Here is a 27,366-nt window from a genome sequence, read left to right as displayed (position 1 = left end):
CCCAGAGGCCATCTGATCCTTCATGTAGTAATTACTCGGTTCCTGAGCCCCACGGGCCAGGCCTGAGTGGCGCGGCGACACGGGGCACCCAGGACCCCCGCGGACATTGCACTTGTGATTTGCCTCCAGGGGCTCCCGGCCTGATAGGGCGCAGGCGATCAATGAGCCCTGTCCCCACACCTGAGTGAGACGCGCAGGGACAGAGGCCGCTTGGGGCCCTTGGTGGTGGCTGCCTCGAGGAGGGGACATTTGAGGAGGGCAGTGAAAGGTGAGGAGGGTTCAGGAGCAGTTCACGGGAGAGGAGAACCTGTGTGAGGGTGGTGGCAGGGGGTGGGGGACAGCGCCCAGCAAGGGTGCAAGATGCACGCTCTGTTCTCCTTATTTTTACTTTTTTTAATTGTTTTTTTTTATTTTTTTTTTTAGATGGCCACAACTGTTTTAAGTGCTTGCCTTAAAACTATTCTGTAAGGACCAAAAAAAAAAAAAAAAAAAAGTCCTGTTTTATAAATGGACCATATATTACAAACCGCCTGCTTAAACGTCATCGCAGACAGATGGACACTTGAACAGCAATTGAATTTGGGGCTAGAGCATTCTCTGGGCTTTGTTTAAACCTCTATGAAAAGCTTCGAGCCCACCTGGGTGGCTCAGTGGGTTAAGCTGCTGACTCTTGGTTTTGGCTCGGGTCACGCTCTCACGGTACGTGAGTTCGAGCCCCCCATCGGGCTCCGTGCTGATAGCGCAGAGCCTGCTCGGGATTTTCTCTGTCATTCTCTCTCTGCCCCTCCCCCCCAACTCGTACATTTTCTCCCTCTCAAAATAAATGAATAAACTTAAAAAAAAAAAAAGCTTCGAGAAGCAGGCAAAACTAACCTATGGTGTTGGATGACAGAGCCGTGGTCATCCTTGGAGGGGGGGGTCGGGGCTGGGAGCGTTGACAAGGAGGGTGCCAGGCAGCTAAGGATGTTGTTTCTGCATCTGGGGGGCCCGTTCTGTAGCTGTGTTCAGTCAGGAAAAGTTCATCAAGCTTGACACTTATATCTGTGGGCTTTTTTTTTTTTTCATTTAAAAAAAAATTTTTTTTTTTACATTTATTTGAGAAACAGAGTGAGACAAAGCGTGAGCGGGGGAAGGGCAGAGAGAGGAGACACAGCATCCGAAGCAGGCTCCGGGCTCTGAGCGAGCGGTCAGCACACAGCCCGACGCGGGGCTCGAACCCAGGAACCGCGAGATCATGACCCGAGCTGAAGTCGGACGCCTACCAACCGAGCCACCCAGGGGCCCCTGTGGGCTTTTTTATACATACGCCAGCTCCGTGTATGGACACATGCATACGTAAATTAATAGATTTGTATATTAAATTATATATAAATATACATATTTTTGAGATTATTTATTTTGAGGGAGAGAGAGAGAGAGAATATGCCTGGGGGTAGGGGCAGAGAGAGAGGGAGAAAGAATCCCAAGCAGGCTCTGTGCTGCCAGCATGGAGCCCAACATGGGGCTCAAACTTACATCAAGATCTGAGCCAAAATCAAGAGTTGGACACTCGACCGACTGAGCCACCCAGCACCCTAAATATATATTTTTATGGAGAAGAAATCACCTATGCAAAGGCTGTATGAAGCATAGAGGGACAACCTAAAAAATATTTACAGAATATATGTACGTGCCTATATTTTTTTTTCTGTAAACACTCTTTAACGGTCGTGGGATAGAGCCCTGCGCTGGGCTCTGCGCTCGGCATGGAGCCTGCTTGGGATTCTCTCTCCTTTCTACCCCTCCCTCCCGCTCACTCGCACATGCACGAGCTGTGTCTCAAAGAAAGGGGAAAATAAATACATAAATCAATCAAATCAAATCAAATCAAATCGAATCTCAGGGCACCTGCGTGGCTCAGTCAGTTAAGCATCCAACTCTTGATTTTGGCTCAGGTCACGATTTCACAGTTCATGGGTTCGAGCCCCATGGCCGGCTCTGCGCTGACAGCATGGAGCCTACCTGGGATTCTCTCTCTCCCTCTCTCCCTGTCCCTCCCCCACTCTCTCTCTCTCAAAATAAATAAACGTTAAAAAAATTATTTAAAAACCCAAAAAACAAAAACCCCAAATCTCAATTCAGTTACTGCAACGTACGTTTGGAACAACTCAGGTACTTTGTGAATCTGCTTTTTTGACCCTAAGTTGTACGAACTCTTAATGCAGAACAAGTATTTCCAGTGAAACTGTGGCTCTGGTTGAGAAAGGAACATCAACTGTCCCGTGAATATTTTTTTAAAATATTGATTACACATTCAAATAATACGGCGGACGTTCTAAGTAAAAGACGTTAAACTTTCACTGGTTTTACTTTTTTAACGTGGCTACTGGAAAATGTGAGCTTGCGTACGCGGCTCGCTGGGTCAGATGTGCTCTGTGCTATCAAAGGCATTGCCACCCCTGAGAGGAAATACTCTCCGTGAAGAACACAGCTGCAGAAAGCATCCCTGGGCGGCCGCCTGCCATGTGAAGGGTGCACACACTGATTTGTCAACCCTCGGCCTCTGGGCAGAATGCAGCACCTGAGGGCAGGGACAGCACCTGAGGGCAGGGACAGCACCTGAGGGCAGGGACGTGTGGCTGCTTCACTCTCAGGGGGCATCCCCTGGGTTCACAACAGTCCCGACACGGGAAAGGTGTTGAATGCAGATTGTGGACCAAGAGTACTAGCTGCCACACAGAAGTGGGTGAGGCTGGGGCTCAGTGAAGTCCTGTCATCCTCCAGGCCCTACAGATCCACTAGTTAGTTCTCTCTCGGACTGCAACTCCTGCCCTCCCTGCCAGCCGCGGCCTCCTCTTCCTGTTCCTCCTCCTCCTTGAATTCCTCCTACACCGCAAGCACAGTCCTGCCTCAGGGCCTTTGCACAGGCTGTGCCGAGAGCTTCCTCCTCCAGATTTATGCAGGCCTATTTCACCCACCCAATTTGATTCTTTGCTCCAATGTCCTCTTTTCAGCAAGAGACTGTCTGACCAGCTTATATAAGAGCACTATCCCTAACCATGTCCCCATACCCCTTCTCTGCTTTATTTCCTCTCAACACCCACTGCTACCTGTCTATACACCTGAATACTCTATATTTATTCGTGTACCTATCCGTGCTCCCTTAGAATATGAGCATGAGAATATGAGAATATATATTTCCATAGAATATGAGAGAGAGGACTTCTGTTCACTGTTGTAGTCCCGTTACTTAGAGCAGCGTCTGGTTGCCGGTAAAGATTGATTGGTTCATTCATTCGTTCGTTTCCTTATTCATTCAACTAGCAAACATCTTCCAAGGACGCCCGTGGGCCAGGTCCCACAGGGGGCAGAACTGGGGACCCTGGGAAGGATCAGAGCAGGGCCTGTGCTCCAGGGGCTGGGGGAGATGCCGCAAATGGAATGGGTCACACTTTTGGAGTAGGATGCACCCCAATGGAGGAGCTCAGGGCACTGTGAAACCCAGCACCACTTCCCCTTTTTTAATCACTCACTCGCAAACTCTCCTCAGGCCTAGTGGTAGCCGGGGCCCTAGAGGGAGGGCAGCCCCAGCCTGGGCCCGGGGAGCTCCCAGGCAGATTAAGTGACTGGGAGGCAGATCCCCGCTCCAGACAGCACAGGACAGCACAGGACGAAGCCCTCAGGCCAGGCCCAGCCCGAACCTTTCCCCTTCTTATCGGCAGAATTTGCCCTTCCTTGCCCTCCTTCTCAAAGCCTGCCTTTCATCTCCTTCTAGAGCCTTCCCCCTGAACTCCACTCTGCCCTTCAGATTCTCCAGCAGGATGGCTCAACACTCCTCTCCCTCCTCCACCTGCTCGGCTCCGGGCCCTGGCTCATCCACATCCCTCAGGCCTTCGGCTCCCTCGCTCCTGCTTGAAACCCTCCCCAGTATTCTCAGGACAGACACCAACTTGGCCTCTGCCCACCTGCCCAATCAGATCCCATCCCGTCCCTCTGTGCATCAGCCACACAGGCCTTAGCTCAGTCTCGCTTGGGCCCCAGGACCTTTGCACTGTTGTCCCTCTGCCTCCCCAGCTCTTCTCTGCCTCCCTTGGCCTGGCTAACTATGCCGCATTGTCTGAGCACTGCAATCAGAGAGAGCTTTCATTCTCTCGACATGGTGGCCCTCTCTCTCTCACGGACTTAGGACAGCTACACGTTTTTTCCACTTAAAAAAAAAAAAAATTGAGGGGCGCCTGGGTGGCTCAGTCGGTTGGGTGTCTGACTTGGGTTCAGGCCATGATCTCACAGCTGGTGACTTCGAGCCCCACGTCAGGCTCTGTGCTGACAGCTCAGAGCCTGGAGCCTGCTTTGGATTCCGTTTCCCTCTCTCTCTGCCCTCCCCGCCTCACATTCTGTCTCTGTCTCTTAAAAATAAATAAGCATTAAAAAAGAGTTTTAAAAATTGAGATACAATTCACCCAACCATAAAGTGGGCAAGCCAGTGGTCTCTGGTATATCCACAGTCTTGTGCAACAATCACCAAGATCTATTTCCAGAACGTTTTCATCACCTGGTCTGGACACCTCAGACAAACAAAATCATTCATGTGGCCTTCTGTGTCTGGCTTCTTTCACTTAGAATGAGATTTTCAAGGGGCGCCTGGGTGGCTCAGTCGGTTAAGCATCCAACTTCGTCTCAGGTCATGATCTCGCGGTTCGGGAGTTCGAGCCTTGCATCGAGCTCTGTGCCGGCAGCTCAGAGCCTGGAGCCTGCTTCGGATTCTCTGTCTCCCTCTCTCTGCCCCTCCCCTGCTCACACTCTCTCTCTCTTCCTCTCAAAAATAAATGAATAAACATTAAAGAAAATAATAAAATAAGTAAATTAAAAAAAAAGAATTTAGAATGAGGTTTTCAAGGTTCATCCATGTGGTAGCGTGCGTCCTTCTTTTTGATGGCTTAGTAATATTCCATGGCGCGGGATACCACATTTTGTAAATCAATGCATCTGACGATGGACATTTGGGTTGTCTTGTTTCTGCTCCTGGGCTACGGTGAATAGCCCAACTATGAACATCTATATACATGCGTTTGTGAGAAGGACTGCCACGATTTTCACGCAGTACCTGTCTCCTTCATGGGACTGGGAGATTCACAAGGGACACAGACCAATCTGTCCTAGTCACCACTGTGTCCCCAGCGCCCTTGGTAAGGTTTGAAACACACCAGCCATTCAACAGTTACTTGACGAGACGATGAAGGACCAGAGGAATCCCCGATTCTCTAGCCCCAACCCATCTGGCTCAATTCCCCCCGAGTCAGAGTCTCCCCCTTCTGGGGTCCTGCAGCGACACCGACCTGTTTTCTCTTTCCTTCCCCACCTCCATCATCCAATCCCTCTGCAAATCCTCCAAAACGTGTCCCCAAACCAACCACTTCTCACCCCGGGTCAAGCCAACACCATCTCTCACCCGGATGCCGGCAGCAGCCCCTAATCATCTCCCTGCTTCCGCCGCCACCTCGAGTCTCTTCTCTTCACAGAGGCAGAGGAATTATTTTAAAACATCAAGCAGCTCGCATCCCTCCTGCCTCTAAACCTTCCTGCCACTCTCGTTGCACTCAGAGAAAGGCCAAAGCGCTCTCGGAGGCCCACAAAGCCCTCCCAAATCCGTGGCTGCCCTCATCTCCCGCCCTCTCCCCCTTCGGCTCTTACCTGAACACACGCTAAGCACGCTGCAACCCCAGGACCTTTGAACACACCATTCCTCTGCCTGGACCCCCCCCCCCTTGGCCTCCAAAATCTGCAGGGCTTGTTCCCTCGCTTCACTCAAAAGTCTACTCACGTGTCACCTCCAAGCCCCATCTCAATCCCGGCTCCTCCTCCCAGTCACCCTCTGACCTGGTATCATTTACTGTAGTTCTGTGTTTATTCTCCATCTCCCTCACGGCACGGGGGCTCCCAAGCCGGGGACTCTTGTTCACTGTTGGAACCCAGTCCCAGACAGTGTCAAAAGGGGGTAACGAAAAAGTATCTGTCAAATGAATGAATGAGTGAAGGCAAGGTGCTGTCATCGGCGGGGCTTGCAGACAAAACTGAGCCTTGGAGAGGTTAAATGAGTCGCCGAGGGTCACATCCGTGACCGGCATCAGAGGCCACACACACCTACTGCTAGCACCCTCCCCCACCTGATCCACAACCCCTCCTCACTCACCTCTTTCCGTAACAACTATTAACATCTCTCCTCCACCTGACACCCAACAGCCTCCAGCCCTCTCGTTCACCTCCGACATGCCAGATCCTTTCATACCTCCTCAGTTCTACAGTAATCACAGAGGCCGCTCTTCAGACCCACCGAAGTGACAAAAACAGCAGCCAAGACCGCCCAGTGCCTGGAACGTGCAAAAGGCATCACTCACACACATTATCACAACCACCTCATCAGGAAGGTGCAATCAGCAGCCCCTGCTGACAGATGAGGCAATCAAGAGGTGAAGTCCCCCGTTCAAGGTCACATGGCCGGGGAGTGACAGCGCTCGAACTCAGACCCGGGTCTGGCTGACCCCAGAGCCCGTGCAGATACAGCCTCGGAAGCTCTTGGCAGCTCCAAACACCAACACCCACTCCCAGGAGTTGGGAGCTGACTTGGCGCCAGGCCTCTCGTCGTCACGACGATCCTTCCTGCTGGTGATCACTGTCCCCATATTGAGGTGGTCAGACGGGAGAGGGCTGTAGATTCAGGAGTGCCCTGCTCCCTGACCCTTGACTTCTCTCTGGAACCAGGCTTCCTCCAACCCTTAGCTTTCCAGATCTCCTCCCCGCAAATTCCCAAGGCTCCCTGGGCCCTTCTTTGAGCTCTGGGCTCTCCCGGTTCTGACACATCCTCCAAGCCCCCACTTTATTATGTCCTCTTCTTTCCAGGCCCCCAGCTTCCTGTCTCAGGTTCTCCCAACACCCTCCACCTGCAGCACCTCTCCTCCGTGTTCCTAGATCCCTCTTTTCCCCTTAGTAACCCTTCTAGTCTCCTCACCACTGCCCTCCATGTCTACTAAGCCATCCTCCATCCTGGAGCTCCCCTATCCCTCACCAGGGTCCCACTATGGTCCCCCACCTTCCCATCTCTCCTCCCCAACCCTGTGGGACGTTGTATTACTCTCAGGCCCTCTCTATGCACTAGCCAGGAACCTCAGTGACCTACCTAGCCCCTTCCCCTCTATGACACCCCCTCATTCAGGCCCTCAAAGCCCGGCACCATTATGCTTCCTGTGTTTCACGTCCTCCAGGTCCCCTCTGGCCTTCTCCCACTCTATCGCCGCACAGGGGACCCCCCCCCCCCTCCACTCGTGCACCTCCTTCTCTTTCTATCGACATCAGGGATTTCTCTAAGCCCGTAGCTAATAGGTTCCCCAAGCCTTTCTATCATTCCCAGGGAACACCTCTAGGGTCCCCAGCCCTGGGACCTTACTAGCCTCCTCTCCTCTAAGACCCTCCCGGACGCCTCTAGTCACTCCGTGTCGTCACCTCAAGAGGCACTCTATGACACCCTAAGTCTCTCCACTCCCCCCACCCTAAAGTTCCCCCCGGGGCCTCTCTATTCTCCCCCTCTACGACGCAAAGGCTTCTACGCCCGGGCCCCTCTGTAACCCCCGAGTCCCTCAATTCCACGCTCCCCCTCCCTCCAGTGTCCCCTGGCCGCGCTCTCACAGTTCCGGATGTCGGAGATGAACACCGCGAGCCCCCGCATCCCATCGCCCTTGGAGACGGCCGGCATGATGGCGGTGGTGTCGGCTCCAGGCCTGGCCGGGCAGGGCACAGCGCAGCGGGGGCTGGCAGGCGGGGACCGGGAGGAAAGGACCCCAAGCAGCGCCGAGGAGCCTAGCCGGCCGGGGGGGAGGGCGGGCGGGCTGGCTGGCGGGCGGGCTGGCAGGCCGCGGCTCCGCCTCCGGCCCCTCCCCTCGCGCCCGTCGTCCTGAGCTATCAGTCTCCCATTGGTCCGAATTACTGCCGCTCAGACTCGGGCTCACACCTCGCTCCCTCTCTCATTGGCCGCCGGACAAAGGCACGCTGCTACGATTGGCTCAGCGGCCCGCTATTTCCGTTCGCAGGAAGGGGGGCGAAGAGGCGTTGCCCGAGAGACGGGCGGAGTTCGGTTGCGTGCTATGGGACCTCCCCCTCCGAGAGGCCGGGTCCGGTGCTGATTGGATCCGGAGAAGGGAGGGATTGATAAGAAGGAAGGCGGGGGAGTGGGCCTGGGAGGCGGGACTGGCGTTGACTATGTCCAATGAGCAGGTAGATCGCCCACGCAGGCGCCGCGGATTCGCCAGGCCTGTCCTATTCCCGCCCCCGACTGGGCGGCTGTGGGGGCGGGAGAAGTGCGTTGATAGGTAGAGAAGGAAAGTGAATGGGGGTTGTCACTCAGCTGGACTAGGATAGGTGGAGCGCCGCCTGCAATTCCCTGCTGCAGAGAAGTGGTTGGGAGGGGCAAGCAAATGCGAGGTGTTTACTGCGCAAGCGTTCCCGATTCCCTTTCTCCCTCCTCTCTTCCACCCCCGACTCTTTAAATCTTCTTCCAGGAAGTCTTCCCCTCCCCCTCCCTTGTCTAGCGGCCTAGATGTCGAAACCAAATTTCTCAAAACGGGGGAAATACGAATTCAAGTCTAGTCCTGTTAGGCATACGTTAAATCTGACGTCCAGAGAGGTTGAGTGACTTGCCCAAGGTCACACAGCTCAGAAGAGTAGAGCGGGGATTTAAACTATATTTTGTCTTTTAACCACTTTCCCATATACGATGCCTTTTTTTTTTTTCCAACCATAATGCCATTCTACACATTGTGAATCTCTCCACCAAACTTGGAGCTCCTCCTGAGCAAGAATGGCATCTCGTACTGAAGAACGCTGGTTCAAAGGAAGGAATAGATGAATCTCCTTAGTTTAGCCCAACCACCACTCCTTGGCACCCAAGCCCCTCTTTGATTGACTTTGATTTTGGGGAAGGACTACAATTCTCTGGGCTATTGAGAAATTTGGGGTAAAGGGAACTGAGAGAGTCCATTTCTGTCACCTCCAGGAACTAAACTCCACAACACTTGTCTAATCTCAGAAGTCTGGTATTCTTGGAATGAGCCTTGAGGGAGTGTCCTGGATCCTGTGAACTTCCACTCTGAACCCCCAGGGGATAGGGACCGGGACAAGAGCTGGCCAGGCTGCAGCGTTTCACAGATTGGTCCATTTGGGTTTCCAGGAATGGGGCTTGGGAAAATCATTCTGGAATCTAGGAGGAAGGACATGCTGAGCTGTCTTAGTGACCAGGAAAGTCCATTCCCAGGATGGGTTGGGGGTGCTATTTGCCCCTAAAGAACAGAGAGTAGAGGACCAATTAGGGGCGGCGCCTGGGTGGCTCAGTTGGTTAAGCCTCTGACTCTTGGTTAACCCCACATAGGGCTCCATGCTGACATTGTGGAGCCTGCTTGAGATTCTCTCTCTCTCTCTGCTCCTTCCTTGTTCTCTCTCTCGCTCTCTCTCAAAAATAAACTTAAAAAAAAAACAATGAACAACTAATAGGAATGTGAGTTGGAAAAACTCATTTTTATGGAAAGACACGTTAAGCGTTGCAAGGACTGAAGGAGGCCTGAAGGAATGGGTTAAGCATTGGATTCTTGATTTCGGCTGAGGTCATGACCTCACGCTTCATGGGTTCGAGCCCTGCCTGCCTCCAGCTCTGCACCAACAGGGCTGAGCCTGCTTGGAATTCTCTTTCTCCCTTTCTCTGCCCCTCCCCCGCTCTCAAAATAAATTAACAAACTCAAAAAAGAGGAAACACTCTCTCCCGGAGAATATCTTTAAAAATACATATTCGTGACAGGATTCGAACTTGTCCTCTTTTTGGACAAGAGAAACACGGAGAGTCCCAAGTGTGTCTAAGTGTGCCTTCCCTGCCTCAACTCTCCACCTCACTTTCACCCAACCACCTTCCACCCTTTGCCCAGGGCCACCTGAGGCCAGATGGAGTTAACTCTGGGCTCAGTCTGGGGGGGAAGGATGTCCTGAAATTAGGTCCTGATACAGATAGGTGGGGGAACTCAGTCCTCCCTCCACACATACCCTACCCTAGAGCCCATGAAGTAACCAAAACTTAATTTTCAACACTGGCCCTAAAGCAAAGGCATTCTGGATTCTAATAGGGAGTCAGACCCGGAAGGCTGATTTAACTTTCTGGAAAACCTGGGATTGTTTGATCCTGTGTGGGGGCAGTCCTGGACCCTCCCCCCATCACAGGAACTCTTGACCCCTGTTGAATTAGAGCGGTACTTATAAATAGAAATACAGTGGGAGCCACATATATAATTTTCAACTGACTCGAGCTACATTTTTTAGTTAAAAAAGTGAAATTAATTTTAATAATATATTGTATTGGGGGCGCCTGGGTGGCTCAGTCGGTTTAGCGTCCGACTTCGGCTCAGGTCATGATCTCGTGGTTTGTGAGTTCAAGCCCCGCGTCAGGCTCTGTGCTGATGGCTCGGAGCCTGGAGCCTGTTTCAGATTCTGTGTCTCCCTCTCTCTCTCTGACCCTTCCCCGTTCATGCTCTGTCTCTCTCTGTCTCAAAAATAAATAAACGTTAAAAAAATTAAATAATATATTGTATTGAAGCCAACATACCCGAATACTATCATTTGAACATATTTACCATTCTAATTTTCCTAAATCTTTGCTTTTGTTTTGAGACAGGGAGCACATGTGCAAGTGGGAAAGGGGCAGAGGGAGAGAGAGAGAGAGAGAGAGGATCCCAAGCAGGCTCCAGGCTCAGCACGGAGCCCAACTCCAGACTTGATCCCACAACCCTAGGATCATGACCCGAGCCAAAATCAAGAGTCAGATGCTCAACCAACTGAGCCACCGAGGAGCCTCTAATTTTCCTGAGTCTTTGAAATCCTGTGTTTTCTACTTAGAGCACACCTTGATTGAGACTCACCACATTACAGGCACTCAGTAGCTAAAAGTCATTGATTGTGCCTGTGAACTTGGAATTATAGAATTTAGGAAGGAAGGAAGGAAGGAAGGAAGGAAGGGGGAAGGGGGAAGGGGGAAGGGAGGGGAGGGGAAAGGGAGGGGAGGAGAGGAGAGGGAAGGGAAGGGTAGGGAAGGGAAGGGAAGAATTATAGGGCTGGTTTGAACAAGACAATTATGGGGCTCCGGGGCTCAAGAACTAATCCACTGTTAGGTTTTAAGACCAGACTTTGAACAAGTCCACATTTGGGGGTCTAATGAGCTTCGGGCAGACCTATTCATTAAGAAGAAACCCCAGGAGTAGCCCAAGTATCTCATGGATTGAACCAGCAATAGCCCCTAAGACTTTGGCCTCTGCAAACCAACTCTTGATTTTCTCCAGAAAAACTGGACTCATCCTCAGTCTTCCCATTTGGGCAAAGGGGCCCTCCATCAATCCCTTGGGCACTCTTGCCAGAACCCCGTCCCTCCCCCTCACGCCCAGGGCGGAACACATCTGAAGTCAGCCACCTCCGTCGGTCGCCATGCAGGTTACCGTCACCGTCATCATCCCTTACCTGGAAACTTGCAGTGACGTACCTTATGACTGTCCCCGCTTCCATCCTGGCCACCCACAGTCCACCCCCCACACACCAGGGCACTTCTTTCAACAATTATCAGCTGTGTCCTTCCCCAGCATAAAGGCTTCAGCCACACTGGCCTCCCCTTGGCCATTCCGACCCTCCAGACCCGTTCCTACGCTCCACCTCTACCCCCAGCGTCCCCCAACCAAATTCTTGTTTCTTTGTCTGTTCCCTGCCTGCCCCGGCGCAGCCCCCACCCCCCCCGAATCTTGGATCCCCCAGCAGCGGGACACAAGGAGCGGGACCCAGACCCCAGAGTACCCCACGAATCCAGGGTATTACGTAAAGAATCAAGTGTGCATGGGGGGTGGGGGGAGGGTGGCGGGCAGGGGCCGGATGAACCCACAGTCTCAGGGGAAGGGAAGCTGAACCTCTCCCGAGGGCCGGTGGGCCCATCCATTGTAAGTTCTGGACTAGAATGGAGAAATGCATTGTGGTTCTAATGGAAGGAACATATCTGGTAGAACCAGAAGTGTTCAGGGAGACCCCCTGGGGGAACACACTGGCCAGTGCCTTCTCCTACCCCTATGCACCCCCCCCCCCCTTACTGGGACCCAGTGGTTGGGTCCTTTATGAGGCAGGCCTGGGAGGACAGGGACTTTGAGGGTCAGCGGTCAGAGTAGGTGGAGAGTCTCAGAGGAAGGAGTCCCCGGGGGCAGGGGCCCCCCCACACGCCATGGCGAGCGTGGTGGTCAAGACAATCTGGCAATCCAAAGAGATCCATGAGGCCGGGGACCCCCCAGCAGGGGTGGAGAGCCACTCCGAGCTGGTCCCCGAGGCCCCTGAGGGGGTGAACACCCCGGCCAAGGGGATCACGAAGAAAAAGAAGGCCGTGTCGTTCCACGGGTGGGTTCGTCGCACCCTGTCGGGGACGGTCCTAGCACCCAGCACTGCCTCCAACAGAGCATGAGTGCCACCGTGGGTGCTGGAGGAAGGGGAGGGGGAGACGAGGAGGGGGCAACCGAGGGCCAGGCCAGACGGTGGTGAGCAGCAGAGGGAGGTAGAGAGGAAGAGGGTCGTGGGGATGGAGCGAGGGAGGGTGGAAGGAGGGAGGAGAAAGCAGGCAGCAGAGAGGGAGGAGGACGAAGAAAGTGGACGATAAGGTTGCAGTCAGAGAGGGCAGGCGGTGTGGAGACAGGGAGGCAGGAGGCACCGGACCCACTGGGGCTGTATCTCGAGCCCCCTGCCTGTTTCTCCTGCACAGGGTGGAGCCTCGGATGTCCCACAAGCCAATGCACTGGTGCCTGAACCTCAAGAGGTCCTCCGCCTGCACCAATGTGTCACTGCTCAACCTGGCCGCGACGGAGCCCACTGACTCCTCAGGGACAGACTCAACCACAGAGGACAGTGGCCCGCTTGCACTGCCGGTGCCCCCTGCCTCCCCCACTCTACCCTGGGCTTCGGATGACCCAGACATCTCGGAAATACTGGTGAGGGGCCCTGGCTGGGGAAGGCTAGGGTCTTCGCCCTGGTGGTAGACAAATACTGAGGGGGGGGGGGCGGGGGGCTCTTCTTGACTTGGAGGAAGAAAGTTCTGGTCATCCTCCAGGCCCAGAGGAACCGCCGCCTCCTCCCCTAACCACGAAGCCAGCCCTGAATCAGTCCCATCCTGGGTGAATGATGCCTGTTGCCTAGGGAATTGGTCTCCTTAGTTCGTTCACTCGCTTCCAAATGTTCTGGGTGAGGCTGGAGTCCCAGGCAGGAGTTAGGCCAGGTTTCTCAACTCGGGGAACCCCCAGTCTGGTGGGGCTGGCAGAGACAGACTGCGGTGATAACTTTCAAACCAGGCTGGGAATATCAGAGAATGCTTCCTGGAGGAGGCGGCTGTTGCAACCGGGCTTTGATGGTTGAGTAGGAGTTCTCGGAGGGGATCACCTAAATCTGGGGCAAAACCGAGAGGTGAGCGAGATCTAGGGGGGATTTAGAGAATTCCTGACTAGAGCATAGAGTGCTACAGTTTGATCTTTTCTTTTTCTTTTTAAAAATGTTTATTTATTTCTTTTGAGAGAGGGAGAGTAGGAGGAGGGCAGAGAAAGGGAGGGAGACAATCCCAAGCAGGCTCTGCATTGTCAGCATGGAGCCTGATGCGGGGCTTGAACTCACGGACCATGAGATCATGACCTGAGCCAAAGTCAGGAGTCGGACCCTCAACCAACGGAGCCCACCGAGTCGCTCCTACGGTTTGATCCTTTAACTTCCCTGCCACCCTCCACCCCGGCCAGGCTTCCTCCGGGCCAGGCCCTGAACTGGGCTTGATACGGACTCTGAGAATTACACGAATGACAACCATGGTCATAATGTTGCTCACAAGACTCACTAGCATTTCCTAAGCGCCTTCTATGTTCTGAGAGCCTCAGTTTCCTCATCTGTAAAACTGGAAATGCATGAGTTTGCTCTTTCAACACATAGGTCTTGAACGCCTATGATGTGCCAGGCGCTGGTGTAGGAGCAGCAAATGGACAACCAGACAGCGTTCTGGATGCAGCCACGCCCGCTTCACGAGGTGGTCGTGACAAAGAAGTGGAGCCCGTTCTGTAAAACGTTTAGCACGGCTGCGGGCTCCGAATCAGTGTTGCTGGTTGTCACTTACCCCCATTTCACGGAGGAAGATATTGAGGCCTCAGAAAGGTCAAATAGGTCACGCAGCTTATAAGTAGTGGAGACGGTCTCAGGAGTTGATGGGGGGGGGCGCACCCTGCATTGACGGGGACAGTAGAGGTCACTGTGGGAGCCCTGAAGAGGGTGGCCTTGGCCCCGTCGGCCATGGTCAAGGGAGGCTTTCCAGAAAAGGCAACACCGAAGCTGGATCTTGAAGATAAGGAAGGTGTCCCCCAAGCAGAAGACAGAGAATGGTGTTCTAGCTAACTGGAACAGCAGGTGGAAAAGGACAGGGAGAGGGGGTTAGGTCTCTGGGGCTGGAGTGTGGGGGGGGCGAGAGGGACGAGGCTGGAGTGGAGAGGGCAGAGGCCACGCAGGCTGAGAACTGTGGGCGTGCTCCTGAGGGCAATGGGGAGCCATTGAAGGTTCCTGGGTAGGGGAGAGGAGCAGCTCAGGAGTTCTGAATCCATTCCCATGTGCTATGGGAATCTACTATGTGCCAGGCACTGGGTCACATCCCCGTGGTGGGGAATCTCGTTTTCTTCTCTTAGAAGTTCTGTCAGGGAACTGGTATAATTACTGGTTTAAAGATGAGGGGCGCCCGGGGGGCTCGGTCGGTTGAGCGTCCGACTTCGGCCCAGGTCACGATCTTGCGGTTCGCGGGTTCGAGCCCCGCGTCGGGCTCTGTGCTGACGGCTCGGAGCCTGGAGCCCGCTTCGGATTCTGTGTCCCTCTCTCGCTGTGCCCCTCCCTCGCTCATGCTCTGTCTCTCTTTCTCTCAAGAATAAAGAAAACATTAAACAAAATAAAAAAAAAAATTCTTTTAAAGATGGAAACACAAGTAACTGAGGAACAGAGAGGTGGAATGACCTGAGCAAAGTAGGAGAGCCTGTAAGAGACAGGGCCAGGATTAGGTGGTGTGAATGCAAAGGTCCCTTCTTGCCCTGGACGACTCCTCTGCACCTGGTGTGGGGATGTCTGGAAGGCGGAGGCTGGAGGCAGGGAGGCCAGACAGGAGGCTGGGCGAGGGCCCGGGATGGAAGGGTCAGATGGAAAGAAGGGAACAGGGCAGAGAGAGTCCTGGTGGGACGGGTGGCCCCGGAGACATCTCCCCCAGCCAGAGCAGTGTCCTCCCTCTCGGAGCATCTCCAGAGGCCTGCCTCCCACCAGAAGTGTTTCTGAGTCACATCCCGTCCCCGGGGGGATTGTGACAGCCGGGAAAGAGCCCTGCTGAGAGCAAGGCCCGAAGCAGCCATGGGCTGCGGTGGGGCTGCGCGGATGCATCAGCCTCCCAGGAGTTTGAGGTTCCTTCTCCGAGATGGAAACAGTAAAGACAGCCAACATCCAGGGGCACAGGCGGGAGCGGTAGGGCGGGGACAGCAAGAGCCCATCCTGGCATTCAGCACCCGAGCTACGACAGGAGAGAAAGCTGGAGACAGGCAGAGGGGAGGTGGCGGAAACCCAGAGAGAAGGGGACAGAGACCAGAGTGGGGGGAGGGAAACTTGGTGGGGTGGGGGGTACAGAGATCCAGAGGTGGGCGACAGAGGCCACAGAGACTGGGGGACAGATATTTGGGGCAGGGGGAGAGCAGGGACCAGGAGAGAGGGAGACAGAGACCCAGAGAGAGGAAGGAAGAGAACTGGGTGCCTGGGGCCCCCGGCTGAGATGACAAGTCCCAGACCCGACAGAGAACAGCAGGAGAACACGAAGCAGAAGCTTTGGGCTCCTGTCTTAAGCGACGACACCATTACGAGGCCAGGAAAGGGACAGAGATGGTGGTATTGCTTTCTGAGAAGGTCGGAGGAGCAACGCAAAGATGGACAGGGCAGAACTCCTGGGGGTTACGTGAGGTCTTGGTGCTAAGCCCCTTCCCGGAACTTCCCGCCCTGTTGTCATTATTTTCAACAATGGTGACGCTAGTCATTGAGCTTGCCTTACTGACCTTACCATCTTGGCCACCCTTCCTCACTGCCATCTGAGCAAGGTAGCATCATTCCTGTTTTATGGCAAAGGAAGGCAAAGCAGGCTCAGAGTGGGGGGGGGTTGATGGCCAAGGTGCAGCCTATGGGTGGCCAAGGAGGGATTTGTCCCCATCTCTGGCTCTCCCCTCACCATCAGGCCATTCGCTTCTCAGCCAAGGGCGACAGGCCCTGTCTTCACCACCCCCAGATCTGCTCTCAGTGAAGCTAAGACTCACCCCCAGGGACCCAAATGGCCCCTTCTCAAAGAAGTATTGGCCACAGGCCAGCCTGTGCCCCTCCCACCAGCCCTGGGAAGGTAGCTATTAACCTCACCTCCATGTGACAGGGTAAGAGTCCCCTCCCTGAGGTCGTACAACTATTAAGTGGGAGAACGGAGTAGACCCCAGGACCTACTTTCCTTTATTTTCCAGAACAGCTACAGGAAACCCAAGACCTTCTGGGTCTTCAGTTTAAAAATAATCACTTTGGGGGCACCTGAGTGGTTCAGTCCGTTAAGCGTCCAACTCTTGATTTCGGCTCAGGTTGTGATATGGCGGCTGGTGAGATTGAGCCCCGCATCAGGCTCTGTGCTGACAGTGCACAGCCAGCTTGGGATTCTCTCTTGTGCTCTCTCTCTGTCCCTCCCCAGCTAGCACGCGCTCTCTCTCTCTCTCTCAAAATAAATAAAAATTAAAAAAATAATCAGGGGCGCCCGGGTGGCTCACTTGGTTAAGCATCCAACCTCGGCTCAGGTCATGATCTCACAGTTTGTGAGTTCAAGCCCTGCATCGGGCTCTCCGCTGTCAGCATAGAGCCCGCTTCAGATCCTCTGCCCCCCCCCCCCTGCCCCTCCCCTGCTCGCTCTCTCTAAAAAACAAACAATTAAAAAAATGTGTTTAATGTTTTATTTATTTTTGAGAGACAGAGAGAGGGTATGAGTGGGGAGGGGCAGAGAGAGAGAGAGAGGCTCAGAATCCGAAGCAGGCCCCAGGCTCTGAGCTGTCGGCACAGAGCCCGACGCAGGGCTCGAACTCGTGAACCACCACAAAGTCGGATGTTTAACCAACTGAGCCACCCAGGCGCCAAAGTCGGACATTTAACCAATTGAGCCCCCCCAGGCGCCCCCCAAAATAAGTAATTTTTAAAAATCACTTTGTGTATTGGTTAGCTACTGCTGTGAAACAAATTATCCCCAAACTTAGAACAACCAGCCTGGAGTGGCTTAGCTGGGTGGTTCTGGCTCAGGGTTTCTCATAAGGTTGGAGTCAAGATTTCAGTAGGGGCGGCAGCCATCCGAAGGACTGACCAGGACTGGAGTTTGCACCTCCACATTCATAAGGCTCTTAGTTGGAGGTTCATTTCCTTGTCCCATGGGCCTCCCCACAAGGGGCTGCTTGTGACATGGCAGTGACTCCCCAGAGCAAGCGAGGGCAAGCAGGAAGCCAAGGTTCCTTTGTGAACTAGTCTCTCAAATCACACACCATCACTTCTGCCTTATTCTACTAGCGACGAGGGTCACTAAGTCCAGCTGACATTCAAGTGAGGCAGGTAAGTCTCCTCATTTAGAGAAGTGTCAAAGAACTTAGGGGCATACAGTAAAGCCTTGGATGGCGAGTAGCTGGTTCTGGGTGTGATCCACAAGACGAGCAGACGTTTCTAATACATTCATACTTGATAAACGTGCTGTCTTGCAATACAAGTAGTGCGTGCCATCGAATGGCACGTGATCACAACTGAGCCAATGGTTCTTGAAATTCACTCGGCTGTACGGGCGCTTTGGATTACAAGCAGGTCTCCCTGCGCGGATTATGCTCGCAAACCAAGGTTTTACTGTATTTACAAAAATTTTTTTTTCCTGACATTTATTTATTTTTGAGAGACCGAGCACAAGTGGGGGGAGGGAAAGAGAGAGAAGTGGGGGAGGGGCAGAGAGCCGAAGCGGGCTCCAGGGTCTGAGCTGTCAGCGACAGAGCCCAATGCGGGGCTCGAACTCCTGAACTGGGAGTTCATGACCTGAGCGGGAAGCTGGATGCTTAACCGACTGAGCCACAATCGCTTTACTTCTTATGGGTCTATGCAGATGTCCTAGTTCTTCATACCCTCCCTCCCTCCTCCTCCTCCTCCTCTTCCTCCCTCCTCTTGCTCCTCTGTCTCTGTCTTCTTCATCTTCTTCAGACTTTAAAGTAACCTCTACACCCCACGCGGGGCTCAAACTCAAAACCCCGAGATCCAGAGTCACACACTCGACTGACTGCACCAGCCAAGTGCCCGTCCGATAACGACTTCTACTCTCCATTCTCCTGAGGTCACTGAGGTCAGAAAGCATACTTTGCATGATTCGGTTCTTTTGCATTTATTGAGACTTGTGTTCTGACTCAATACAGGGTCCATCCTGGACCCGAGGTAGGATGTCTCATGGGCACTTGAGAAGAATGTGTATTCTGCTCTTGCCGGGTGGAGGGCTGTCTGTCAGACGTCTGCTAGGTCTGGCTGGTTTGTAGTGGTTTTCCGGTCTTCTGTCTCCTTGTTGATTTTCTCTCCGGTTGTGCTGTCCGTTACTCAAAGTGTGATACTGAAGCTGAAGTCCCCAACCATTGTTGTTGAATTGTCGATTTCACCCTTCAATTCTGTCAGGTTTTGTTTCACACATTTTAAACTCTTTTTAATGTTTTATTGAGAGAGAGGGAGAGAGAGAGAGACAGGGTACAAACGGAGGAGGGGCAGAGAGAGAGAGGGAGACACAGAATCTGAGGCAGACTCCGGGCTCTGAGCTGTCAAGCACAGAACCCGACGCAGGGCTCAAACTCATGAACCATGAGATCCTGACCTGAGCCGAAGTCGGACGCTTAACCGACTGAGTCACCCAGGCGTCCCTTCTTTCATGCATTTTAAAGCTCTGTTTGGTGCATATATATTTATAATGGTTACACCTTCTCAAGGACTTGAGTCTTACAGGTTTGGGCAGTTTTTTTCATTGTTTTTATGGAGGGGTGGAATTTTGGGGATCCATCATTTTGCTTATGTTGCCTTAATACAATATTTCTTTTTTCTTTTATTTTTTTATTTTGAGAGAGAGAGAGAGAGAGAGAGAGAGAGAGATCAGGGGAGAGGGGCAAAGGGAGAGAGAGAGAGAGAGAGAGAGAGAGAGAGAGAGAATCTTAGGCAGGTTCCATGCTGAATGTGGAGCCTGATGAAGGCTCCTGGGGCCATGACCTTTGCTGAAATCACACCCCTGGGGCCATGACCTAAGCGGAAATCAAGAGTCAGACACAACCGACTGAGTCACCCAGGTGCCCCAATACGATATTTCTCATCACACCTCTTCTCCAGAGCAATCATGCAAGGAACGTGATGTTGTCCTTTTCTTAAGATAGAGGAAACTTGTTCTCCCTTTTCTCTTTGCGTACTAGTTCGGCAACTGTGAAGGACACCAAAGTAACTGGCTTAGGCAAGATACTTTATTTCTCTCTCACATAATAATCTCAACAAGCGTAGCAGGCTTACTCTTCAAATGAAGTGCGTTACAGGTTCCGTGTTCTGGAGGTTCAGCTATAGAGTCGCAAGTGTGGCTGCCAGTAACAAAAAGACACAAAATAGCACAGGCTAAACACGATGGAAGATGTTCTCTCTCACATGTACATCATGGTCAGTGGTTGGAATTTGAGTACAGCGGCTCCACAGTACTGAGGACTCAGCCTTCTCTATCTTGTTGTGTCCTGCAACTGGTGGTCAAGATGTTTGCTCTGGCTTTAGCCACCAACTTTGAACTCCAGCCAGCAAGAAGAGAGAAAGGGGGATGTTTTCCCTCTTTTCCTTTAAGAAAGGCATGACTTGGAAAATGCCTACCTTATTGCTACTCACATCCCATTGGCTGAAACTTTGTCGTGTGGCCACACCTACCTGCAAGGGAGCCTGGGAAATGTAGTCTTTGCCTGGACAGTCGTGTGCCGGGCTAAGTCATCTAAAAATGTGGAAGAGTAGACAGTGGATCCTGCCACCTGCATCCCTCTTGGGCCACAGTTTGCTTCGCATGAGTCCTAAAGTATTTTCTGGTGATATAAGGTGGCGATGATCAGAGGCTATGTGGTGTCATGGTTTAAAACAAAGGCTCTGGGTTTAAAATCTGACAAGGCCATCTCACGCGCTGTGTACCTGGGAATTCAAGGGGGGATTGTATCTCTAAGCCTCATTTTCCTCACTTGCCGATTGGGCCAAAAAGCCTCAAAAGGTGTGGCTTAGAGGACTGAAAAGGAAATGTGTGTGTGTGTGTGTGTGTGTGTGTGTGTGTGTGTGTGGCATGGTGCTTAGTGAGCACTTATATCTGGAAAGTGGGTTATCTTAAAATTTTTTTCCAGTGCCTGGAGAGAAAAATACAGCATGTGTTTTAATAGTTCATCTTATTTATGTCTGTGGACCCCAAGGGCATTTCTCTCAAGGTTCAATTGAGACCATCCATCTCCCATGGATCTGAGTTCTCCCCTGACCCCCCCCCCCCCAACTCCCTTCCGGATCCCACTTCTTTTCCTTCCCATTCACCAAGCAGAAAATGAGCCCACCCTCTGGTTTCATGGAACAGGAGTACCAAGAATCAAAGAGGTACAGCCCCGGCCCAAGGTCACACAGCCATTGCATGGCAAAATTGAGGTGCAAACCCTGCCTCCTCTCTGTTCTAGACCTTTTTTGGGGGGGTTGGGGTTCACTCCCACACATCCACTGACCTGCCTTCTCCCATTCTTCCCCAGAGTGGGGTCAACAGTGGATTGGTCCGTGCCAAAGACTCCATCACCAGCTTGAAGGAAAAGACCACCAGGGTTAACCAGCACGTGCAGACGCTGCAGGTGTGGGGACCCCCCCCCCAATACCTCCTCTTCCTCCACGGCCAAGTTCCTCTCCTAGAGCTCTCCTCCAACTCAGTGCACCCACAGCCCTGCTTGGGAAGGTTGAGGCTGGGAAGGGAAAGGGTCCTTCCCAGACCCAGCCTCTCCTCCCCATGGGGTATCCTCGTGGCCCTGGCTAACCTCTCTTCCCTTCCGGGCCCCAGAGTGAGTGTTCTGTGCTGAGCGAGAATCTAGAGAGAAGGCGGCAAGAGGCGGAGGAACTAGAAGGCTACTGCTGTCAACTCAAGGTGAGCCACAGCCGAGCAAGAGAAGGGTGGGGAGAAGGGAGCGGAAGTAGGAAGAAGGTGGAAACGTGAGGGGGAATAGAGTCACGGACAGGAGATGGGTGGAGAAAATTAGCCCTTGGAGGGGGGTCTACGGAGGAAGCCATCCCTGAAGCCCAGGGAACCAGGCAGACTGGAGGAAGCAGGTGTGTTTCAGAGGAGGGGTGGGAGCCTCCATGGAACTAGCGAGGGTAAGAGTTGGGAGGCGGGAACTGGAATGGGAAGGCAGGGCCCCTGCCCTGGTGTTCTGACCCAGGAGAACTGCCTGAAGGTGACCCAGTCGGTGGAAGACGCTGAAATAAAAACCAACGTCCTGAAGCAGAACTCCGCCCTGCTGGAGGTGAGGGGGGAGGGGGTTGGGGAAGACGGTCAGACGCAAGAGGTACTTGAAGCAGACTTCAGGTGGGGCTTCCTGCCCAGCCACCCCCGCCCCCCATCACCACCGCCACCGCCCCTTCAACGTTCACGTTCAAGCTCCTCCATGCGTACTCGCGTTCAGGTCTTGGAGAGGGACTCGTGTCCGACTCTGAGCAGGAATGCCTGTCCGGCCCCCATTTCTCACTCATTTCCCAGCACCATGTTGGAAAAGCTTCACTTGTTCTAACAGGAGGGGCTGGAATTTGGCCCCACGGAGAACCAGAGTGGGGGTGGAGGGCTGGATGGGGACGTGGAGGCAAGCATTCGGAGGTTAAAGCGAGTGGGATTTCAGACGGGCCAGTCCTCCCCAGCAACAGCAATGGAGAGTCCATCTAGACTCGAAACGGGGCTTCCCACTCTTCTCTTCCGCACCCATTTACTTTCCAATCTCGGGGAGTCATTGGGCAGATTGGCGGGTGGAGGTGGTCGTGGGAAGCAAGCGGCTGGACGGTGTCACCCCGCCTTCCTTCCCCGCCCAGGAGAAGCTGCGTTATCTCCAGCAGCAGCTGCAGAACGAGACACCGCGGAGGCAGGAGGCCGAGCTGCAGGAGCTGGAGCAGAAGCTGGAGGCTGGCCTCTCTCTGCAGGGCCTGGGCCCCCCCGCCCAGCCCCCTGGCTCCTCTGGCCCTCCGGGGAGCCCCAACGAACCTCCGCGACCGCGCAGCATGGCCTCAGGCGGTTGGGGAATGCGGCCGCGGGCGGGGGAGGGCCCCGTCGTGAGCGAGCAGGAGTTGCAGAAGGTCTCTGCCGGCCTTGAGGAGCTGAGGCAAGTGGGAAGGGTGCGAGGGTGTGAAACCTCGAGGACCTGACATGGGCGGGCCCGAGGGTGGAGCCTCGAAGATCAGAGCGGGACAAGGGCCTATGCGATGGAGCTCCAGGAGCCCAGGAGGGAGGGTGTTGGGGATGGTGAGCTGGAAAGGCCGGACTTCAAAGAGCTGAGTTTTGAGTATAGGGTTGGCGGAAGGGAGGTCCGCGTCTGGTGAAACTAGGGTGGGCGGGTTTGGGTAGGGGACAGGTCCTCGGGGGCTCCAACTTCAGGGTCGCAGCGTCTGGAGGAGCTATGGCATGGGGCTGGGGGGGGGGGTGGTGGCAGTACAAGGGAAGGGCCAGGACCCCCGACAAGGGGACAGGGACGTGAGAGGATTGCAAGAAATGGGCAGGACAGGAGAATTTGGGAGCTGGGTGGGTCCATGGGCAGGGAGGGGGCGTTGGAGACCTGTCCTAACCTCAGCCCTGACCCGTTCCTTACCTCTGCCTCTCCAGGAGGGAGGTGTCCTCGCTGACTGCCCGGTGGCATCAGGAGGAGGGGGCGGTACAGGAGGCCCTGCGGCTGCTCGGGGGCCTGGGCGGCAGGCTCGACGGCTTCCTGGGCCAGTGGGAGCGGGCGCAGCGTGAGCAGGCGCAGACCGCGCGGGGCCTACAGGAGCTGCGGGGCCGGGCGGATGAGCTGTGCACCTTGTAAGAACCAAGGCGAGCGCGCGGCCAGGGAACAGGGGGCGGGGCCTTGAAGGTCAGGGATGGACCCATCAGCTGGGGCCTAGAGGTCGAGCCCCTAGCCTGGCACGTGGAAGCTCTAATTAGAAAGAGGGGGGTGGCTTGCTATAGATAATAAGGATTGAGGGGCGGAGCCAATTAGAGAAGCGTTGTGTTCCATGCCTTAAAAGGATAAGGGGAGGAGCCAAGTAAAAACAGGGAAAGCCAATTGGAGAACAGAGAGGGGCATTTCAGAACTTAAAACACAAAGGAAAGGCCAATCAGAGCGCAGAGGGGCGGGGCAGGGCCGGAGTATCGGAGACTAGATGCAAACGGAGGGGCTGCGCTAATGGGTGAAGTGCGAAGGGGACTTAACCGTTGGAGAGGCTACCTCGCAGCACTGGTTACCCTCACCTCAGGGTGGAGCGATCTGCAGTGTCTGTGGCTTCACTGAGGAGCGAACTAGAGGGGCTGGGCCCAATGAAACCTATTCTGGAGGAGCTAGGGCGGCAATTTCGGAGCTCTCGAAGAGGGTCTGACCTCTCCATGACCCTGGATCGGCCGCCCCAAGGCTCCTGTGCCCGCTGTGCCAGGTAAGGGGATGGGGCCTGGCGGGGCGTGGTGCATTCTGGGTCACGTTGAGGACAGACCATCGAAGGAGCTGGGCACTGGCCAAGACTCTGGCAGGGGGTGGAGTGGATAGGGAGGAGTTCACGGTGGGAGAGTATCCCCATGCGTTTTAGGACAGGCTAGAAGTCCTTGTGCGTTATGGGAGCCAGATTTCTCCCCTTCCCACAAGATGAAGTCAGTGTCTTGTGGAACACAAGATATGATACATTTTGAGCATCCTGGATTTCCAGTGCATTGTGGGAAGGTTGGGATATAGTACTTGGTGGGAGGCCAGGTTTCTCTGCATCGTGAGAAAGGTTGAGACCTTGATGCATTGGAGAACGGAGGGATACCAGGCTTGGTCCGCAATAGGAAGTGGGGGACTCTCAATTCGGGTTCAAGTTTAACTAGTGTATGATGGGAAATGTGGGGTTTTTTTCATGAACTAAGGGCTGTCTGCTACCCTTTGGGAGTGGGCACCCCCCAGGGCACTGTGGGAATTACCCACACTGTGGAAATCAAAAGATACCTGATGCACTGTAGGTTGGCCCCAGTGCACGGCGGGAAGGGTGCGTGGGTGCATAGTGGAAGCCCATCTGCGTGGGGGCCGGGCAGGTGGCTATGGGGCATCTGGGAATGGAGTTGGTATGAGGCTCCTTACACCCAGTGACTGCCCCTCCCTCAGCCAGGGGCAGCAGCTGTCCACCGAGTCCCTGCAGCAGCTACTGGAGCGAGCACTGACCCCCCTAGTGGACGAGGTGAAGCAGAGGGGCCTGGCTCCCGCCTGCCCCAGCTGCCAGCGGCTACACAAGAAGATTCTGGTACCAGGGACCACAGGCCATCATGCCCCACTTTTCGGTCAGGGGGGCGGGAGGGGAGCCCCGGACACAAGGATACTGTTGATGTGTGGCAGGATGGGAAGCACTAAACACCATTCGTGGCAGGTGCTGGGGGAACACGTGGATCTGATGCATCGGGGTGGGGAGGAGAGGCAAGCAGTCTGGTGGGTGGTAAGTCACTGGTCAGTCATTATGGGACCCAGGGTGATGGACTTGGGCCCAAGGCAGTGGATGACACATTGGATCTGATGCACGGCGGGACACAGGAGACAGACCGCTCGTCTACAGCTTCATGGAATACAAGCCTGATTTTCTGTAGACCTTAAGGGACGCAATATGGGATCATTGAGGTCAGACAGGGGACCCAGTGAATACAAGTCACAGTAAGCTAGTGCATTATGGGAAATGGAACTACAGCTCTTCACGAGGTATTGCACCACCGGCCCCAGCCTATTAGCTGATGGAACTTGAGGCCTGTGTACATCCTGAAACACAGATACCTAATGTATTATGGGATACTGGCCTAATGTACGATGGGACACAAGTTGCAGTGGGTGAGACGACACTGATGTGGCAGGACTATAGGACTAATACATGAGAGGACACGGGGCCTGGGACGTTGTGGAATGTAGGGAACCAGAGGACTGAGGATTATTATTTTAACTGAGATGCTGGTCTAAGAGAGATGCGGGGTCTTAACGAATTAGGGGATGTAGTTCACCAATGGTGGGATCCTGGGACCTGGACACATATCAAATGCACGATGGTTCATGGGCATTAGGGGACAACATGTTAGATGCTGGTTGCGTGCTTGCTGGGACACAGAAGGCCAGTACGTTAGGGGACAGACAGTGGGACAGCCACAGGTTCAGCACATGATGGGATATGGAAAGCCCACTGTGGGATGCTGGGGTCAGTCTCAGGTCCAAGGCATGATGGGAAACCCTGGGGGAGGAACGTGGACCCCGTGGGCCCCATGACCCTTGCCCGCCGCGATCCAGCTCCCCCTCCACCCCCAGCCCAGTCCGGCAAGCCCAGCCGCGCCTACACTCCTCTCCCCAGGAGCTGGAGCGCCAGGCCTTGGCCAAACACATCAGGGCAGAGGCCCTAAGCTCCACCCTTCGACTGGCCCAAGACGAAGCCTTGCGGGCCAAGAACCTGCTGCTGACCGACAAGATGAAGCCGGAGTGAGGAAGGAGGCTGAGGGCGTGGGAGGAGGGTGAGGTCTTGGGGAAAGGGCCTGAGTCACCCTCTTCTTCCACTCTAGCCCCCTGGCATCTGGCCTCATCAGCACCAGCCCCCCACTCTCTGTTATTACAGGGAGAAGGTGGCCACTCTGGACTATGTACACCTGAAGATGTGCTCCCTCCACGATCAACTCAGCAACCTGCCACTTGAGGGGTCCACAGGGACGATGGGGGGAGGAAGCGGTGGGGGAGCTCCCCCAAAACGTGGGGGCCCAGCCCCTGAACAATAAATGGCCTCTCATGCTGGCATGAAATCTCTCTCCTTTTTGGCACCCTAGGAGGGCTGGTAAATCCCACACACACCGCGCACGAGCCTCTCTCCCCGTGACTCGATCCTCAGCCAGTGGGGTTTCCAGAGAGTTGTTGATGATGGCACAGTTCTTTGGAAAGGAAATAGGGGGTAGAAAGTGTGCAACTTTGATCTTGCAGTTCATGAGTTCGAGCCCCACATAGGGCTCTGTGCTGACAGCTCAGAGCCTGGAGCCTACTTCAGATTCTGTGTCTCCCTCTCTTACCCTCCCCTGCTTGCGCTCTCTCTCTCTCTCTCTCTCTCTCTCTGTCTCTCCCTGTTTCTCTCTCTCTCTCAGTAATAAATTATAAACATTAAAGTTTTTAAAAAAGATTTCATTTTTTTTTTTAAAGTAATTTCTACACCCAACATGGGGCTCAAACTCACAACCCTGAGATCAAGAGTCACACGCTCCCCTGACGGAACCCGCCAGGCACTCCTGTAGATGTATTCTGGAGACCTTGTCAATTTGTGGACATATTTTAAACCAGCATAGTAATCCCATTTTTAAACCTTTAATGGAAGGATAATATAAACAGGAAAGTTCGCAAATTAAAAGTGTATGACAAATTATCATAAAATGGACCTGTGTTTCCAATCACAACCAAGATAAGCTGAACCTGACTAGCACCCACTGAAGCCCCCGTCATGTCCCCTCCCAATCACTACCCTTTCTGCACACCCAACATTCAACTTCTATTCTTCTAACACCATTGCAATAACATAAGGAAAGAAGTACAAAGATAGAGAATAAAGGAAACTATCATTATTTCTAGATGCTATATAATTGCACACATAGAGAATCACAGAGAACCCAAAGGAATCTATCTATAAATTATTAAAAATTAGTTTTGGGATGCATGGCTGGCATGGTTGGTAGAGCATCCACTCTTTTTATATATATATATATATATTTTTTTGAGACAGACAGGGCACAAGTAGGGTTGGGGCAAAGTGAGAGGGATATAAAGAATCTAAAAGCGGGATGCAGGCTCTGATCTGTCAGCACAGAGCCCGATGCGGGGCGTGGGCTCAAACTCGTGAATGGCGACATCATGATCTGAGCCGAAGTCACACTCAACCGATTAAGCCACCCAGGCGCCCTGAGCATCCTTGACCTAAGGGTCATGAGTTCAAGCACCACACTGGGCGTGGAGCCTACTTAAAAAAGAAAGAAAGAAAGAAAGA

The 27,366-nt window shown here is 53.7% G+C and overlaps 2 protein-coding genes across 6 annotated transcripts in view; one reads left to right on the top strand and one right to left on the bottom strand.

The window, feature by feature from the left end:
* AP2A1 (adaptor related protein complex 2 subunit alpha 1) overlaps positions 1-7,873 on the bottom strand; it is a 30,137-nt gene extending 22,264 nt beyond the window's left edge. For both annotated transcript variants that reach the window (XM_047835742.1, XM_047835743.1), the window contains exon 1: positions 7,660-7,873. In XM_047835742.1, the coding sequence (XP_047691698.1) occupies positions 7,660-7,726 (67 nt within the window). In that variant the 5' untranslated portion in view covers positions 7,727-7,873. The remainder of the gene's footprint in view (positions 1-7,659) is intronic.
* Positions 7,874-12,244: 4,371 nt separating this feature from the next.
* Positions 12,245-26,143, top strand: TSKS (testis specific serine kinase substrate). Of its 4 annotated transcripts, none has more exons than XM_047837275.1 (11): positions 12,245-12,429; positions 12,788-13,013; positions 20,886-20,981; positions 21,185-21,268; positions 21,561-21,644; positions 22,201-22,487; positions 22,985-23,179; positions 23,614-23,787; positions 24,489-24,624; positions 25,705-25,829; positions 25,963-26,143. In XM_047837275.1, exons 1-11 carry the CDS (start codon positions 12,260-12,262, stop codon positions 26,117-26,119), a joined length of 1,734 nt encoding a protein of 577 aa, XP_047693231.1. In that variant the 5' UTR covers positions 12,245-12,259; the 3' UTR covers positions 26,120-26,143. The 4 variants fall into 4 exon arrangements, with proteins under 4 accessions (XP_047693231.1, XP_047693232.1, XP_047693230.1 ...); XM_047837276.1 differs by having other exon boundaries at positions 25,662-25,829; XM_047837274.1 differs by having other exon boundaries at positions 21,534-21,644.
* Positions 26,144-27,366: the final 1,223 nt, after the last annotated feature.

Source organism: Prionailurus viverrinus, chromosome E2, assembly GCF_022837055.1.
Source record: "Prionailurus viverrinus isolate Anna chromosome E2, UM_Priviv_1.0, whole genome shotgun sequence".
In the NCBI taxonomy this organism is placed as follows: Eukaryota; Metazoa; Chordata; class Mammalia; order Carnivora; family Felidae; genus Prionailurus; species Prionailurus viverrinus.
Note: the sequence above shows the minus strand (reverse complement) of the source record. Positions and strands in the feature narration are given on the sequence as shown.

Bases quoted from the DNA above. Each gene is read 5' to 3' on its own strand.
- TSKS (XM_047837273.1), top strand. From the start codon at position 12,260: ATGGCGAGCGTGGTGGTCAAGACAATCTGGCAATCCAAAGAGATCCAT. The intron at 21,269-21,533 runs GTGAGCCACAGC...ATGGGAAGGCAG, and splicing joins GCTACTGCTGTCAACTCAAG to GGCCCCTGCCCTGGTGTTCT. The intron at 23,788-24,488 runs GTAAGGGGATGG...CCCCTCCCTCAG, and splicing joins TCCTGTGCCCGCTGTGCCAG to CCAGGGGCAGCAGCTGTCCA.